Raw genomic sequence first — 18,603 nt, 5'->3', positions numbered from 1 at the left:
CGATATTTTAACTGGAAACGGGAACCAGGGCCCACTTTGCACGCCGTGTAATTTCGAGCAGTGTCAGAGCGTGACATCAAGTTAGCTTATGTAATAACGCGGAACGGGTGTAGCCAGCGACAGTTCGGGCCCCGAAGTTCGGGGGCCTGGCTGCAAGGTGTCGAGGCTCTCCATATGTGGGTCGTTCGCACCCTTTCGGGTCCGCGAAGCGTGTTGAGGGTGTCTATCCAGTTCCAATTTGCCGCATCATTATAAGTAGTACAGGTATTGCGCCAAATGTTGCGCCGCTTCGACGTCGTGGTCATTACGTCGATACAATTCCCCCCCCTTCCCTCTCGTCGGCGTTTTTTCTTTCTTTCATACTTTCCCTTTTTTCCTTTCTTTTTCTGCTTTTATTGTTTCGGCTCTTTCATTCTATTTTCCTTTCTCTTCCTTTTCTGTTTGCACTACTATCGAACCGTAACCATTTGCATCCGGTGGTACACCCCGCGCTCGGTCGACGTATTTATACCGGTTATTTTCTATGCAACGAGCTGCCAGTCGCGCTTGGCTCTCGGACGGGGTGAAATGGTCGTTAGGAAACGAGGCGCACGTTGAAACGCTCTCAAAGACAACACGGTACGTGTCGTCGGGCGGACTCGGCCAGGATAATGCCGATATAATGACACGCCTGTATGCAGAGAGAGAGAGAGAGACGGATTCTCGAGAATTATTCGTTGCCCTCGACCCCGTCGTCATTTATTTATTTATTAACTTATCAAAAATTTGTCCATACTATTAAAAAAAAAAAACGTTTTCCTTGAAAAATTTTCTCCGTCATAGGTAAATGACGATAAATATATAGTATAATCACGGCGAAGAATCCTGACGCGTATATTACTCGGTGAGTTTTGTTTAGAGCTAACGGCGTACGTAGAGGTACACGTATAACGTACACGTTTAGGTATGCGGACGAGAGCGCAAGTTATCCTGTGCCATGCCGGCCGTATTAGCATAGGCTAATGAATATGTTAAATCAATTTCACAAAACAAGTGCGCCTCGGCGATCCTGAAACCACGTCCAACACTCGGCAAGCCGAGGCCTGTTATTATTGTAATTGCGGGCTGCGGAAAACGAGTGTAATGTGACGTGTGCGGGCGGCGGAGCACCCAAGAAGCCAAGCCAGAAGCTCGTTTGTTTAACGAGGGCGACGAATCTCCTGAGGATCGTTTTGACTTTTTCTCATTTCTCTCTCTCTCTCTCGCCCGCTCCTTATCCTCCCTTTTTTTTATTTTTCATTCTCTTTTGCTTTTTCACCGATCCGTTCCGCGTGTCTCTCGACGAAACGCGAGCGCGTTTTCAAAAGCACTTCTTAAGCTTTGCGAGAGAGAGAGAGAGAGAGAGAGAGAGAGAAATTTGATGTAGGAAGAAAAATCTGTGCCCTCCTCGTTCCGAAGGCGCGCGTCGTATTCACGACGTTTACGAAGCGTTAATAAGGAGCAGCGCCCGAGAGAATATCGTCGTTTGCTTAGCGCAGATTAGGCCCGCGTTGCTACCGCGCGTCAAACTTACGCAAGTATCTTATCTCGCGGTGAATCCGTAACCGTAAAGGGTTGCAACACACTCCGTAAACCAAGAAGCTCCACACGTGTCTGACAATGCGAGGTAGGTAACCAGGTATTTCACTCCGTTCCGAGGCATCGTCGGGAGATTAACCCGCGCATATAAACAATGCGTTAAAGTCGCACTCGAAGTAACGTTTCTTCTTTCCCGTCCTTCCCAACTTCATCCGTCCCAGTTTGTTCCTTTTTTTTTTTTTTCATGATTTTCTGTATTCATACATCGTATCATAATCCGGTATAAATCGTTCCGCGACGATTTCTGGACGGGAAGATAGCGAGATATCAAGGTTAGCGGGCCCCGGGTTTCGACTGCGGCGGCATGGCGTAATATGACCGAGAAGAGACGCGTAGACGGTTGGGCGGATGTGTCGAGTGATGTACTTCCGGTTATCGAGCGCCGTCTGAAGGCTCAACCGAGGCTTTTGGTCGCCGGCGAGACGACCGAAACTCCGGGTGGCACCTGGACGAGCGTTTAGCAGCAGGAGCCGCTTCTCTCCTCGTCCTGATTAAATATGCGCAAACTTCGGGTTCGTCCCCGGGCGAGAACATCTGTTCCTTATTCCTCGTTCCATCGAGTCGTACGAAGAGAGCTTTTAATTTATCCAATTCAGTTCTTACAATTTTCAAATTCCCTCGACGAATCCGAAAATTAACCAAAAATTATTACTATCCCAGTTACACGCGCAGAATATATCTAATGACGGTCGTTCGCGTTGTTTCTTCTTCATTTTCTCTTGTCTTCCGCCTATACGTGTTACACATGCAGGTACCGTTTTATTATTCGGTGTTTTCTTTCCTTCGCCTCTTGCTCACTTTTACTTTATTTTTTTATCTTCTTCTTTTGTTTCTCCTTGTTTTTTTTTTCTCTTTTTCGAATGCTTTACGCTAACTGTCTGCCGGCACGCACGTCGGTAGCTTGAATGGTTTATAATTGCTCCCCGGTTGACGTTGGCTGCCGCGGGACAGCAGTGGCGTTATTTACGCTACAGTTTCTGCCAACTTTTACGTTGTACCCTCACCTCACCCACTGCTGCTGCTCCGGAGCTCGTTCGGCTCGATGGGCGCCCCGAGACGGCGCCTGAACTCTTTGAAACCACATGTATACACCCGTCTGCATGTCTATATATTATTTTTACTCAGCCACAAAGACCGGAATCTTTATCTCGTACGTCAAAACATCGATCTAAATGGTTACCGGACCTCGGGCGCAGCGCTGGCGCGCAGGAAATTGACCAGGAACTCGAAAAGTTTTTTTCGTAAAAAATGAAAAAAAAAAAAAAATAAACAAATAAAAGGAAGGAAAAAAGAAAACACCGAGATGTTAAAAAAAAGAAAACGACCAGGAAGAAGAAACATCCGCCGTACGACGGAATTCGATCGTGTCAAAACACATATTACATTGTACACGCGTACATTGTATATTCCTATGATGTACGCCGACGTCGCGACGCCGATCCATAATCACGCCGCGGAAGATTTAGATTCGAAAGAAGGGGAAAAGTGTTTTCTTGATCCGCAGGAACTTTTCACTCTCTGCGTACGCGTGACGTGTTTTCGCGGGGAAATTTGAAACTGTCGGGTAGATATAGGTGTACGGTTACAGCCGGGGCAATGAAACGCGCGCGCACACACGAGACCTGCATGGTGTCCATAGGTCCGCATGTACGTACGTTTAAGCCACACTCTCGCTCGTCAAGTAATGGCCGCAGTAAACAAAACTGTTTAGTGAGGAGGCTCGTGCAGACCGCGGGGGGAACGCACCTGTCCCCCCATATAAATGTTTACAGCACCCAGTAAAAGTAAATTAATTCACGATTAGCATGCCCTCTGTACCGCGCCTCAGCACGCATCCTCTCCTCTTTCCTCCACTTCCTTCTTTCTTTTTTCACCCCGTCTTTATACCGCTCTTCCCAGTTCCTCGGACATGACTCATTGTCCGTCTGCTCCGACTGCACCAGGCCTTTCGGTTCCACTTTTTCCTGCACACTCATCATCGCTGCAATACGCCTTTTAATTTGACGCATTATCTAGTTTAGGCTAATCGCACCTATCTATCTGTTCGCTGGGTGGGAATCGCCACGTGGTCACCACGAACGATAGTGCCGGTTAATCCTTTGACGAGTTGGGCACCTTTCGTGTGTATCGGTGACTAGGCCGAGCCAAGAAAACAGTGTTCCTTCCAATTGCGTAATCCATGCGTTTTTGCTAATCCTTATCGGATTCGATTAACGATCGTTCCCGATTACCCGATCCACCGCGGCATTAGCAGAAATCGTTTACATCATTCGCTGACAGCGAACCGTGACTCGTTATCCTGAATTGACTCTAGCAGCTGTACGATGTACACGGTGTTATTTGGAACGGGCTCCGTGTGCATATGTGTATTAGTCAGAATATTAGAGACGAGCCTATCAGCCCGTTAATCCTCAGAGCTAGATAAGAATGCCCTGTTTGTGCGATCCGGCGATATTACGATGTTCACGTCACTCGACGCAGCGGCATACCTATATATGGATATGACAACGCGATAGGTTATATACGACGCGAGAAACGTAAACGATGCAAATTATTCGTCGGGGATTACAGTGATCGCGGAAGTGTTTTCACCGTCATCTAATCACACGGTAATTACTACCGATCTCTGTTGCTTTACTAAATTGTGATATTAACATCGCGTGTTCGAGAACCGAATAAACGACAAAATGGGGAAATAAGAAAAAAGGCGAGGATCGCGAAAACACCGCGTCCCACCACCTCCTACCTATTCGAGCCTGCTCAAGGCTCATTGATTGGCTCCAACTGCATTGCGGAGCTCCGCGATACGCCGGCATCGATAGGCCTGCAGGTCATTGCATGGCAATTAAAACACGCAACGGCCACACCCCGCTCCGCAATCAGCGCAACATAAGCGTGTGAGTTACTCAGCTTCATGGCACGATTCCAACCCGTTCTCACGATCTCCACTTACTCCCAAGATCAGGGAAAGTCAGGAAAAGTCGAAAACCGCGGCCGAATATGTAAGAAATCTTGTTATTACGGAAGTTTCGGTCGACACCTTGATTCCCCCTTGAATTCTCGTTCCCGTTGCACAACGGCTGGACCACCCGAAAGATTCGCGTGGCATCGAAGCTGATCTGTAGGACTCGAAAAAGCTGAGAGGTAATATTCGGAATACGACTTGAAAGCATCCGGCACTCGCATCGGTAACGACGAGAATCAATTTATCCGTTATCAGAGCGGTTAGTATAGGTAAAACCGAATTACCCTCGCGTTTGAGCGCAGTCGAGCTGTTCTCGGGCAAGGATTATTAGAGACACGCGTTGAGGCCGTAGAGTCACTTGCACGGGAGCGTATCGTGAACTCACACGCAGGCACCAACATGAAGGAATGCCTAAATTATTGCCTGAATTACGAAGCGTGTGTCGCTTCGTAAGCACCCGCACGTACCGACAATAACACGAGGCTCGTTGCTCGACGGAGGTGGAGAAGAAGGTGGCGACTCTCTTCCCCATTAGTCTCTGGCCTGCAAGGTATAAGCGAGGAAGTAACCCGGGTACCAGAAACCCCTGGTTGACATGTGGATTACTGCCGCACTTGACCCATCGCTACGTCTAACTCTTCTTTTCAAACCAATACCCTCCGTCCCGCGTGTCAGGACCGACATTCCACGCACCCGTCCTCAATTATCGCAGCTATTATTACTCAGTCACATCGTGGCTTACCTAGGCCAACAGGCTTTCGTATGGTAATAAAGTTGCGCACCTGTAAGCCTGTCTTGTCTTCCTTCTCCTCGTCGCTCACCTTCCAACACCGTTTTTACTCACCCGAGTAACTTAGTCTCGGAACAGTGCATTGCAACAGCGGTCCTCGAATGGTCAAGGTCATGTTTTCTGCAACAATTATTCCGACTTCTCTCAACATTTGTCGATCATGGTCGTTTGTAGAATTACTTCCACGAGGGTTTGAGGAATTGAGAAGCTAACCGATGGTCAGGCTTGTTGAGATGGTCGAAGCTTGTAAAAACTGTATAAGGTCAAGGTTGCATTTCCTTCACCAAAGATTTTTTGCCAGTTTCGACACACAGCCAAAGCGGAGGAGAACTTGACTCTTACTTTGACAAGTTTGAGAGTCACAAAGACGTGCCGAATTGTCTGTAAAAATATTCAGCCGCTTGTCAGAGTTTTCCGTGCGTAGGGGGAAGAGAGATGAGACGATGCTGCCGGAAGGTGGCATGGTGTACGAGAATGAGCGAGTTGTAAAGTATTTTATTTTTTATCACGTGTGTTGCGGGGTGGCTCGGAGGGGCCCGTCGTATGTGGCTGGGAAAGAAGACGGGAGTGACACTACCGGGACCAGCCATATCCCTGATGGGATACGCAAAGCGAGCAGAGCACACGACTATGCTTTCATAACAATTTGCATCCAGCGGTGTGGCCCGCGCGAGCATGCGGCGGTTTGCATTAAATATGAATGCATTTTATGGCACGGGGTCATATTCCTCGTATATTTCGAAAGGGCGAGAAGAGAAGAGAAGAGAAGAGGAGAGATGAGATGAGAGGAGAAGGCGAGGAAAAAAGCCGGCTGAGAGAGCCCGCGTATTCCCTGATGCCGTGCGATCAAACCGTGACATCTTCTGCAGGTAGTCCCGCTTTCGGGTATCCAGATATGCGGGGAAACGTGCGGCTCCTGCGAGATAACCGGGAGCAAAGAGACAGACGGACAGACAGGCGGACGGGCAAACCGACGGACGGACGAGCGACGTGGATCTCACGTCTCGGAGCCGGTATCAAAGATTCAGATATAGGTTACAGCGCCCGTATCTCTCTCACCCCCTTGCAGAGTCCTTCCGAGTCCCGGGTAGTCGCAGATCGCGCTACGTTGGTTAACCGACCTCCCACATATAATCTCGTCCTCCTCTCCCTTTCGCAGGCAAAGAGTCTTGTCTCTGTATATTCTACGCGACCGTAAACATATACCTGAAACTTTGTCGAGCCCCATCCGCCACCCTTGAAACGTATGGCGTACTCCTTGCTCAGTGTGGGATGCGTTCTTTCCTCTGCGTATGCAACGTCTAAAATTCAGGGACAAGTTTAGCCATCTCGACGATTACACAGATTGTTTTTATCCGTTGCTTTTCATCGAAGAGTCGCAACTATCTCGAAATGTTGTACTATTCCTAGTACAAGAATGGAAAAAATCGTGACCTTGATGTATCCGAAGCAGGCAATTTGTGTCACATTCAATGGGGCTGATAAGATTTTGGACACCGACCCTTTACCGCGAGGTAGAAAAAGGTCGAACAAAGGTTTGGCCGGTTTTTCAGGGTGAAGTTAAGAAAGGGCCTTGGACCGTGTCCGGTTTAAATCGTGCGGTCTTCTCGCGGTTTGTTGGAAAAAGTTGGTCACCTCAGAGTCTAAGAAGTCGTGTGGCATGGGCGCGGGCCCGGAGCGTGCTGTTTCTCTCCTTCTCGCTCTCTCTATTCCTCTGCACGGCGGGAGCTAAGGACTTACATGTACCGCGCAAGAAGAGTGACCGTTGTCAAGGCTCTGCTTGTCCCTCGGTTCATCTCTTCACCTTCAGCGGTGCTCACCGACACCCCGTATGACCGGATCCGATAGAAATGGCAACCGAGTTGACAAGATGGACCTTCTTGTTATCGTCGGAGACCTCGCATCACCACCTAGCCATAATTTGCCTCGCGTGGAAGTCTGAAGAACAGCAAAGCAGCGCGGCAGCGTATAAAACGTGTAAAAAGTAGAGTCAAGCGACTGCGCGTCACTGAACGACGGTTAATGCGATCGCGGGGCCTGATTAAGCCCCGTTCAACGGTGTCTCGCCTAGTCCTGGTTGGTGAATCGTCGGGTGGACTTTGGTCGGTCACCACCGATCCTACCGGAGGTGCTCTAGAGCGGCAGAGTTTGAGCGTCATGCGCGATCGCGGGTGCCGGATGGCTCGGGTGGATGAGGGCCGTCACCGCAGACACATGGACGTCTGGTCCGGGGAGGACGCGGGGGAGTCTTATCCCGAGGGAGAGCCAACACGGGAAACCAATTAGCCGTAGAACCACGCCACCAGATATGAGCCTGTATTTGGTCCTGCTGCTGGCTCTTCTCCTCCGTCGCTTTTGCCACCTCGGAGAGCCGTTTCTGATGCTGCGCTGCTGCCGTTGCTCAGCACACCTCAGAATGTTGTCCGTCGGTTCGCTATCTGCTAGCTGTGGGACGTGGTCCGGCAACGAGAGGCGAACGCGCGATACGCGCAGCGCTACACGTATACCCACGTACCGCCATATCGCGCGAACGCATAACGCGGCGCAGCCCCTTTTGGCCTTTGCTTTTCCCCGTTTCTTTATTCTTTTCTTTTCACCGATCGTTCCGAGCGCGCGAGTGAGAGCGCGGCTATTGAGTTATGAGGTATGCGTCGATATCGGGATAACGTTGCCACGTACGTCACGATACGCCCGAGGACCTTCTTTCTTTCCCTCCATGTGTTTTGGTTTTTTTGTCAATTTTTTTTTTTTGCTTTCCACATCTCCCAGAGAAATTTCTTCTCGCTCTGTCCATTCCCTATCACATCTACGGGTCTCGCCACTGCACGGAGTGCCGCGATATCGTTCTCTTATCTCTTCGCCGCCTCTCGCTGCACCGGCAGTTTCGCCTTCCTCGGACGGAATAACCGCGAAGTGTTTCTCGGTGAGATCGGCCATGGCGTCCGTCATTTCTATCGCGCTTTTGCCATGGCCTCCGCGTACCCGGGACTGCAACATTTTGTGGCCTGCGATCATTTGGGAGTCTAATTTATCGAGCGGATAAATTAAAATGAACGCAGAGCCGGCGGTCGGTTCGCTGCTGGCCGCGCGCTCGTCGAGAAAGAGGGCCTCGAAGGAGACTGGAAAAAGAGTGAGAGGGCCCGTGATTAGGGAGGAATGTTGATTAGATCCATCAGCTGGACGAGAGAGCGGTCTCCGACCCTTCCCGCTGCACCCCTCGCCCTCCAGGTCTCCCGCCCTGCGCCGCTTCTCAGCAGCCTTTCAAAAACTCCACGAAGGCTCCTCGAACCAAAGGACCTGGCCCGAGTTTCGTGGCTAGAACTCGCCTCAGGCAGTGGCGCAAAGCTACGATCCATCTTTGGTGTTCCAAATTTTTTTTCCTACTCGATTTGTGGTTTCGTTGGAAGCTTTCGATCATTTCCGGCATCCATCGTGTGTGAAAGATACGCTCGTCGTGAGGTGTTCGCAAATCTCGCTGAAGAAAGCAGAACCAGAATTTCATCAAATCGCACTGTTCCATCTCTGCACGATTAAGCGACCGTTGTAAATTTCTCACCGAACATTCGTGTCGGTCAGTGAATGGCATATGGCCCAGTGCTGCTCAGCTCAACGGACCGCTGCCGAGCTCCTTCCCAGTTTCGAATTCCTCTCGTGTTCGTGATATTTTCTTTGCTCTTTTCTCTGTTGATGATTGCAAGAAATCGATCACGGGGTTGCGGAAAGCTTGGGAGGCGCACGAAGCGAGAGAGAGAGAGAAAGAAAAAATAAACAGAATTATAGCGACGAGGTTTGTTAACTGGAAATGATGGGCGTTTCGATTCGTAGATGGTGGTGCTCCGATGCCTTGTACCATCTGACATATAATACGTCGTCCTCTCGAAACTGCAGAGTATATGGTAGCGATTCTAGACTATGACGTCATCGCTCGAACGATACGCGTGTGAGTGTAGAGTCATTGTTCACGCGTTGCTGAAACTGGTTTCCATCGCGTTCTCTCGAACCTTTGGGCTCGATTTCCTGAATTATCGGACAAAGCGACGAGCGAGAAGGAAAGGGAGATGAGAGAGATGGAAGGAGTTTCTGTGCGCGCGTGTGTGAGTGTGCGTCGGAGAGAGGTAAATTACAGCCAGATAATTCCTCCTTCTCTGAAACAGACGCGATACTAATCTCTTGGCTGGAGGAGCCCAGACTCTTGGAAAAGGAATAAGTAGGAGAGTCGCAAAAGGAAAAGAATATGAAAGAAACAGAAACAGTCACAAATAAGAAAACGACAGTGTGTCCGTTTCGCATCAGTTTGTTGCTTCGTATAAGTAACTGTGAATCTGTTGTTTAATTCTGGGACCCAGTCTCCAGCGGTGCGGACCCACCACCATCACCATTACCATTCCCATTTCCATTTCCAGCCCTTACTGCGGTAGGCACCCGCAGTGTTCCGTCCAGTGGCGTAGGGCCGGATGGTCCCTCGGAAAAGACAGCGGTAGAGAATCTGGCGAACAACGAATCTTACACAGAGAAACAAACAAATGTCTCTCGCGGTAGGAGTAATAAAAGGGAATGCAAAAGGCATATTTCAAAGTAGTTTCATAGCGCGCGTCAAGCGGTTGACAACGCTGCGACACTGGTGGGTGTAAAAAGTGGAAATAAAACTAACAAAGAGAGAGAGAGAAGGAATGGAGAAAAAAGCCAACAACCACCAGAAAAAGAGCGTCAAGACTCGTAAAGTTAGCGCGTCTTTTGTCTAATTGAGAGGCAACTCTCTCTCGCTAGGACGTCGAGAGGCAGGCGTCGTTATTGGTTGAACCAGCATCACCGCGGGGTCAGGGTAGGCCGCGAAGGGAGAGGAGATCGGCTCGAGAGGAGGGCGCCGATGGCTGGTCGGTGCGGAGCGGCGGTAGTAAGCGTCGTAAAAGCCCCCAGCAACACCCGTGCTACAAATCTGACTCTGGTTTTATTGACAAACAAAATCCTAGGATTCCATATTTATGGTACCGTGGACGAGGAGGAGCGGCGGGTGGGGGGGGGGGGGATGCTGCCGGAGAATCCGGGGGTTGCTACACTTCGTCGTAAATTTGTTCCCTTTATACAGGGACATAAATTCTTCCGGGGTTGGCGGACCGGCGGGTGGGGTCAGGTGTTTGCGGACCTCGTTAAGGGCTGAAGCCATCCGATCCTCAACCCTTCCGTGGCCCCTGGCGTGCGGTAAAAGAAGATTCTCGGGGCCCGGGACCCAAATCGCGGGACGCCACGCGCGCCACCCATCACGAGGCCCGGCCGTCCGAAACTCCGATCTCTAGGGGCGAAGGGAGGGGCAAACCTTACCGGTTGAGAACTGTCGGGTGTCGGGTTGTCGAGCGAGTTGACGTAACAGAAAGATAAAACGTTGACTTGAGGCAATGCTGCAATAAATCGTAAAAATGATCCTTTCGACTCCGACCGCCGCTCGGATTCATACGGGCGGAAAACACCGCGTCTTTTAATCCTCCCGCGATTCCGCCCGAAAATCTTGTCCAAGGTTGAGTTCAACAGCCTCTGCAGAACCATCGACTCGCCTTGACAATGTTGCGAGGCAGGGGCATAATCTGGACACTTCTCTCGTCCGCCGCGTTGCAGCAGCCGCCGCCACGCCGGTGGCAATAAATTAATTGCAGAGATTTACCGCATCTCAGTGGACGGTAAGCCAGTCGCACGACTAATGCTCCCGGCTAATTATATAATTGTATACCATTAAGGGGACCGATTAATTCATACCCACGGTAACGTTATGCAACTGGAAGTCGTTTCGGCGACCGGAATTATCCCGATTCGCTGGCAGTGGGAGAGTTCCGTTGCACCGTGGCTAGAGACGCTTAACGCGGTGCGTATATTACCCGCGATTAATTTATTACTCCAGTGTGACGTCTCGCGTGTGCCACCGGAAGTTGCGGCGCGGTCCCCGTTCAACGGAGAAACAAAGCTGCTCACCACGACGGACGCTTCGGAGCTGCAGGGATCGCTGTCCGGCGCGATCACGAATTTCGAGAGTTCCGGGGGCCCGCGTTGGTAATTGATCGAGGCTATTTGAGCCTAACTAGTCTCGATTAAACGCAGAGCACACACGGCCAACTCCCTCCTCGGAAATATGCTCTCGGCATATGAAGCGAGCGATCCTATGGATATAACAGACGAAAGGCGCACACGCTTCCAATACGAATTATCCACTCTTCTTCGACGCTCTTCGACGAGACCAGTCGCACTCCGCTCTGGTTCCAGGTTCCGCATGCGTCCGCGTCTCTTATACCTACCGGGTTCGAACACCCGTCAAAACCCATTACTTGCTCGCTTACTCGACCGACCGTCTGTATTATTTATTCCATCGATGTAGCACGGCTGATAGGGATATACCGTAAGCTCGATCACAAACCAGAGACCTCGGAGCGGTCAGCCCGTGGACAGAACCTTGAGAGTCGTCAATCCGGCCGCAATATTCAATGCCTATGACAGAATTACGTGCGCGGTATGTTGGTTCGGGCGATTACGTTCGCATCTTGTTTTTCTGTTTCACACTTGGACAAGAATATGGTCGACGCGAATTGTCTTCGGGACGATTTTGTGAACGGTGGCACCGATCTGCGAGAAAATTAATCGGAGACCAAACTGCACGAAGACATCCGTTAGAAATTGTTGAAGATTATCGTGGTCACACTGACAGACATCCGGCAGTATCGTCATTCGTGTTTCTGATAGAGAACTGATGACCGATTTCCACGATTTGAGGAATTAATCAGAACTAGGATGACGTAACAAAGTTTGAGGAGAATATAAGGAGGGCGTGTCAAGGTCAAGGTTGGAAGTCATCGAGCCACTGCATAAATCAGGAGATAAGAACATTGTGATCCAAATAGTTGGTGAAACTATTAGCGACACATTCGATGACCGTGAGCTTGATTTCCAAAAGGATGTGCTTTATCATCGACCAGATGACGTGGAACTACGCGTTCCGATGTGAATTACCGCAATGTTTTGCAACGGATCACTTGTATGCTCGTTGGGTAAATCCTACTTTGAAGAAAAATGTGACCAGGTTAACAATGAGTTTGCATTGGCGCACTTTTTTGGCATGAACGCTTCACTTCGCAAACGAATTCGCAAAGTAGCAGATCACTCGAGGAGTTCTATCATGCTGTGAAAAGCGTGAGTAAACATCTCATCTGGCGCTCATTTCTCTCTTTGTTGTCGAACTGCATCCGACGGCGGTTCGAGCGCAGCAGCAACAGCAACGACAGTGCACCAAGTCGTAGATATTGAGCATCGTACACGAGTTCGTTCGCTCTCCGAGCAGCTCGCTCGACATTGCTTTTAACAGTTTATCACTGCATCGACACAAGTCATCACGTACGTGGACCCCACCACTTAAAAAAACCGGCGGACCAACGTTTAGTAGGAAGTGACGTCACGTCAGATCGCCAGAGCCTCGGAGAGGAGAGGAGAGGAGAGGAGAGGAGAGGAGAGAAGGTGGCTCCGCACGTTGGCGACGGTCGACGGTCGGCGAAGGGCGGCCAGGGGGCTGAGGGGTACGGCTATACTCGATGTATCCGTATGTACGACGTACCCACATACTCGTATGGCAAAAGCGTATGGTAATGGCATGGCTGGTGGAGGCAGGCAGGCAGGCAGGCAAGCCGGAGGCCTTGCTCGTTCGAAATACTCGAGCAATTACCGAAATACGTGACAAGACGACGCGACGTCTCGTGTCCGCGGAGAGGGTCTCTCTCTTCCTCTTTCTCTCTCTCTCTCTCTCTCAATATGGTACGTGTGCACCATGCGTACCTGATTACACCATAAAAAAATTCGATGCTAATGTTAGACAGTGCACGGATTTGCGCCGTACACTCTGCAATTCGTCAATGTTTTTTAATAAATAACACTTGTTCACGTGAAAATGTGAACGGTGCTTCACCGGAGGTGCGATCGTTGCCGATTAACGTCGCACGTTGCAAATCACTACGGAATTCCATCGACTTCGAGAGTTGAGAGCCAGTGCGTATAACTGCAGATTTTTTGCAACGTTAGTAATACTTGTACGAGGTGTCTCTGTCCGTTGGTGACAGTGAGTCGCAGCTTGCGCGCGATTCCGCACCCACGCGTCTCGCCCGCTGCACATTCGCGCCGCATTGACACCTTCGCTGCAATTGCACCCGACTCACCGTGGGTAGGTATAACATACTTGCGGTATCCACACCTTCAAGATAGCACCGAGAACTGCTGCAGGCTCCGGGCTGATCGTGTCTGGTTCTTAGCAGCAGCAGCAGCAGAAGAGGTCTGGCCAGTGGGAAACCCGGCGACGGCCGATGCATTATTTATGTACCTCTCACTTACTGTAGGTAATAGCGCCTCTCATAGAATATCTCTAGATTCCTTCTCTGCTAATAGTTCCAGCCCATCTTCCCTCCTCCGGCTACCAAGCCTGTACTTTCCGCAGGCGATAACTTGATAGTTGTGATAATATCGCCGGGCTTGTAATTATCGTTGTATAATCATAGATTCGTTTTACATGTTTATTTTTGCTACAATATTAAGTATCGAAACACGCGTTTTGCAGGTTGTCCGCACAGCCGAACGGCTCTCCCGGATTTATCGGAAGTTTTCCTCCTGCGCGGTCTTGGAATTTTTCTTTCTGGTTTTTTCTACTTTCTTTATGATCGTGCTTCTTTTTTTAAATTATAATTAATCCCGTCTCGTGCCTGCGCGTGCAGCCGTTAGCCGACTGAGAGGATTATAGTTTGTTTGAAAAATATTCCGCGAACGGGTAAACTCGGTGGGAAATGGATGGATAGAGCGATGGATGGATGGATAGAACCTGTTACAAGATATACTGTATAGTTAGCGAAGCCAGCGGAAGGTTACAGAGCCAACTTCGGTCAGTAGCAAGCGCCATCAACATATTCCTTCGGCTTCCATACACTCTCCCAGTAATATAAATTTTTCCAAGATTTTTCACGATAAAACAAAATGGCGGAATGAAAACGGGGAAAAACACGAACCGAGAAACGGATAAAACTCCAACGTCGCATAAACGTGCAAACGTAAAGATCCAACAGCACGCGGGAAATTCGATTCCCTGTCATTTATTATTTCGCCGTTTCTGCTGTGCAGGGTCGCTGAACGCTTGCTATTCATCTTGGTAGTTCTTATTCTCCTCCGCGCGTTTTCCCTACTTCTTCACTATCTCCGTTCTCATACCCGCGGCCCCGTCGTGCGGATCGTTTAAATATTTTAATATGTATTTATTATCGATCCGGTGTGCCGTTGCTAATCGTTCTGTTTTTCTTCCCTTGCAGAGGCCACCCTCCTCGTCGCTATCGTACCCCGGACCGGGCGGCAATGACGACGCACGCAGCCCCGGAAGTGGCGGCACTCCCGGACCCCTCAGCCAGCAGGCGCCCACAAGCCTGGACTCCTCTGACCCCGGTAAGTCAACAAACTCGAAATATCTCCAGCTCGGTAACCTAGATGGTCGCACTCTGCGGTATAGGTGGAAAGGTAGCTGTGGATAAACGGATGCTATGCCAATGACAAAAAACATAATAATAAATCCATTCATTCGGCAATACCATATGGAATAATTGTCGAGGTCAGAGATATAGGCAAAGAGAAAGATTTACGGGTTCGTCCGTTGCTCGTCTCATGAGAAACAGCTCACGGGTTTGTAACGTATACGTTCGACGTTAAGGTTAACTAGTTAAGTATTCGGTGAATGTAATCGACTTAAGGTATTCACAGAGATTTTTGTGTTTCGTTGTCTTTTTTTTTCTCTGTTTCTTTTCGTTTTCTTATTCCACTTTACTTTATTTTTTATTCCTTTGTTTTTATTTTATCTTTCATTCTTTCAATAAACTTCGCCGCACGAATTTGTATGCGTTGTAGTATAGTCCTTCTTGAATTACGGTTTAAAATTCCTCCTGTCGTCGTCGAGTCCAGCGCTGCACTGAGTGAGCCTGTAAGAGTGAGCGGAGATCCTTAAACTCTGGTTCGTTGCCTTCTACGCACGAGTAAAGTTTGACTCACAATTTTATTGTCGAACATCGTTCGAGCAGTCGGCGAATTTTCTTTTACACAAGTAGACCAGATTGAGGCGTCTCGAAAATCGTCCACGTCGTCTCGCCGCTCGACCGATGGCTAAAAATACGTAAAACTAAACGATGAGATAAGAAAAGAGGAATAAAAGAAGAAGAAGAAAGAGAAGTAAAAAAATATCTGCGCGCGGAAGTCCCGAAACACTCGAGTGCTCGCTAATGATAATATCAAGCAATCAAACGAGTTGATGACAATCAGGCTGGGCCAAGACCCGCGAGCCTCGTTCACCCTTCAAACATTTTCAAACACGGACGATGGACAAGCACCGGGACCGATCCCGGCTAACGAGCCGTCGCCCATTGGCGTAGCGATGGAAGAAATCGCCCGATTCTGGTTCTCCGTAATTCCGGGGCATTAGCGAAGTCGGCTTCGCGATTTTCGAATCTCCTCCGGTGTCGTTTCGTCCTCTTGGGATCCCTCGAGCGTCGTTGAGAAATCGCGCCAATTTTCTTCGCCCCCTCATTTTCGCCTCTTACCGACTCGCGTACGTTGCGTCGACGACGAGGCGACGGGAACGGCGGCAGCTGCTGACGAGTCCAGAGCAGAGCTACTATGTAACAGGAAGTGGGCACTACCCACGTTGCGTCGTTAAACTAATTTCGCATTAAAGTGCGCGGGGTAATTAAGGTTTGACGATCCATTGTGAATGCTTGCACACGCCGGGAGAGGCGGGAGGGAATCAGAGTGAAAGTAGAAGCACACCGCGCCGTTGCAGAATATGCAGCGACGAGAGAGCGCGAGAGTTGGTTGGTACATTGCCGGATTCGTCGGGATGACGATCGGTCGGTCGTCGTCGTCGGACGTAAGAGAGCAAGTTCACGGGACCCTGTCTTGGGGATTCGTTAAACACGAATCACGCACACAAGCCGAGATCGCGTCGCGAAGATGTAGCCTGTAGAACGTGTTCGAATTCCCCGGGCTCCTGCAACATCAAACACGACGCTGATCAATGGCAAACTCGGCAGCGGTGAAGGCGGCGTCGATTACATCACGAAAATAAATAGCCCCGCAGAATATACGGGGGCCCCCGGCACAACGTTTATGCGTTTAATATTCCTAATATCCCGGAGAATTAATTGTCCGTGGGGGTGGATCAAAATAAACTTCACTTGATTAACGCTATTTTCACACTCGCATCGCCGCAGTGCTGGACTCGAGATACGGCCTCGATTTCTACCGTTGGTCGGCGTGAAATTTTGCACTCCTAAGAAATCTGATCGAAACTTTTCAAGATCGACGGCCTGAGATCGATCGTTTCTGTAATCGGTTTCAGACCTGATTGCAGAGTTCTAGCGAACGATTCCGAACGATACGGCAGGCTGAGTAAACAGCTCGGTAATTCACGTAAAAAACAAAAAAAAAAAAGAAAGAAACAATATCTAGAGAAGCTTTTTTCGACTGATCGCGAGACTAATTGACTGCGTTGTGAAGTGTGAAGTCAGGGTGAGAACCGTTGCGATGTTGAAAGCATTACAATCTAATCAATTGATTCGCGGCTGGAGTCGTCGACTCGCTTAGCATGCCATTCTCTCGTCAGTTCAGAGTCGTAGTATCACCATTCGCGACGACTCCTCGAATACGCGGTGCGCAGGTTGCGAGCCTTGGTAAGAAAAAGAAAAAGAAAAAAAAAAAAAGAAAAAACTGGAAGAGCAGATAAACGAGCTCATTGCGAACGGCGCAGCAGCGGAGCGTCGGTAGAACACGCGACATGGGGAACACCTCGGTAGCTTATTATTTAGTCACCTAATGCTCGCGATGGTATCTCGAACTCGGGCTGTCACTGCCCAACCAGCCATTTGCCAGTCATTTCATTAGGCCCTCGTTTTTATTTTCCATTAATAGAACGGGCACCGTCGCTGCCTCCAATTTTCGGCAAACCTCCCCGCCGCGTTGCACGGTCCCACGTTCTCCTACGTGCGCACAGGTACACGCGTTACTGTTTACGTTCGGATAACATCTATGCTCGTTTCCCGGTTAACTTTGCGCCCCTCCGCCCTTCGTTCCTTTCTTACTTCCTCGTGCTCGCAATTACGCAGCGATTCGATTCACCCGGAATTCTGACAATTATCGAGGACCGGCGCCCCTCGGTCGCGCGGGGCCAAAGATCAGGATGATTCCTGGTAGCCGCGGAAGGGAGCCGAGATCCAAGTAACGAGGCTGACTCCTCTTTTCACCCGACTCCGGCTGCCCGCAGATCGTCTTATCTCGGCCGCTGCCTCTTTTTATTCACAGCTCTCTCGCCGCGGCGACTCCGCCACGCATAATGAGGGATTCGTGTCGCTCACGCTGGCCGAGGCCTTTGCTTTGTCTCCGCCTTTCCCTTTCCTCGTTCCGCCTCACCATCTACGATTTTTCATATCACGAAACTTTGATCCACCCCTGCATAGGCGCGAGAATAAACTTCGAACGAGTTTTCTCAGCTTTTACGGCGAGCCGAGGGGCGAACTCTTCAAAGCTCACCCCGATCGGGGATCGAGACAGGTGTTTAACGCCGTTGGAAACTTTCGGAAAGAATCGGCGGCACGGGTCGGGGTGATAAAATATCCTTCGGTTGAAGGAGTGGGTGGGGTTAGTAAACAGCGGATCGGAAACCCCGGGCTTCATTATAGGCTGTTGAAATCTATTTACACTATCGGATACTCGTCGATCACGCGATCTGTCGATCGATGAGGTGAATTAATATGCTAATGACGCATAACGAGCTATAAAATATTCTCCGCGCTTTCGGGTTAACCGATGTTAATCACGCCTCTGTATCTAGCCGTGAGTTATGACACCTCTTCTTGTGACTTGGGTTGCATTTTTCCCGAAGCTGAGAGCCCAGGTGTTTCATTCCTGACGTTCGAAATCACCGCGAATCCAACAGTTTGACGCAGAAGGCTTAGGAGAGATGAGACACGGTACGGGTTTTAAAAATCGTGGTGAAAAACACTTTCACCAAGGGAAAGATCGATTAAACCGGTCACGTGATGTATGCCAGTAATTACGCTCTACGACGAGCCGCAAATCTATTTTGTTGCGCCGTATATCATACCGCTAAATTCTCGTATTCCCGTTCGACGTTCATTCATTTTCAATCGCGGCTATAAAGCAGGAGCGATAAATTGGCACGTCTTAA

General features: G+C 49.7%; 1 protein-coding gene across 5 annotated transcripts in view; it reads left to right on the top strand.

The window, feature by feature from the left end:
• Positions 1-18,603, top strand: part of LOC124175115 (homeobox protein homothorax) — a 285,128-nt gene that overhangs the window by 90,345 nt on the left and 176,180 nt on the right. For all 5 annotated transcript variants that reach the window (XM_046555027.1, XM_046555025.1, XM_046555024.1 and 2 more), the window contains one exon: positions 14,690-14,819. In XM_046555027.1, the coding sequence (XP_046410983.1) occupies positions 14,690-14,819 (130 nt within the window). The remainder of the gene's footprint in view (positions 1-14,689; positions 14,820-18,603) is intronic.

The sequence above is a fragment of the Neodiprion fabricii genome, chromosome 2 (genome assembly GCF_021155785.1).
Source record: "Neodiprion fabricii isolate iyNeoFabr1 chromosome 2, iyNeoFabr1.1, whole genome shotgun sequence".
Classification (NCBI taxonomy): domain Eukaryota; kingdom Metazoa; phylum Arthropoda; class Insecta; order Hymenoptera; family Diprionidae; genus Neodiprion; species Neodiprion fabricii.
This window is presented reverse-complemented; position numbering and strand designations above follow the sequence as displayed.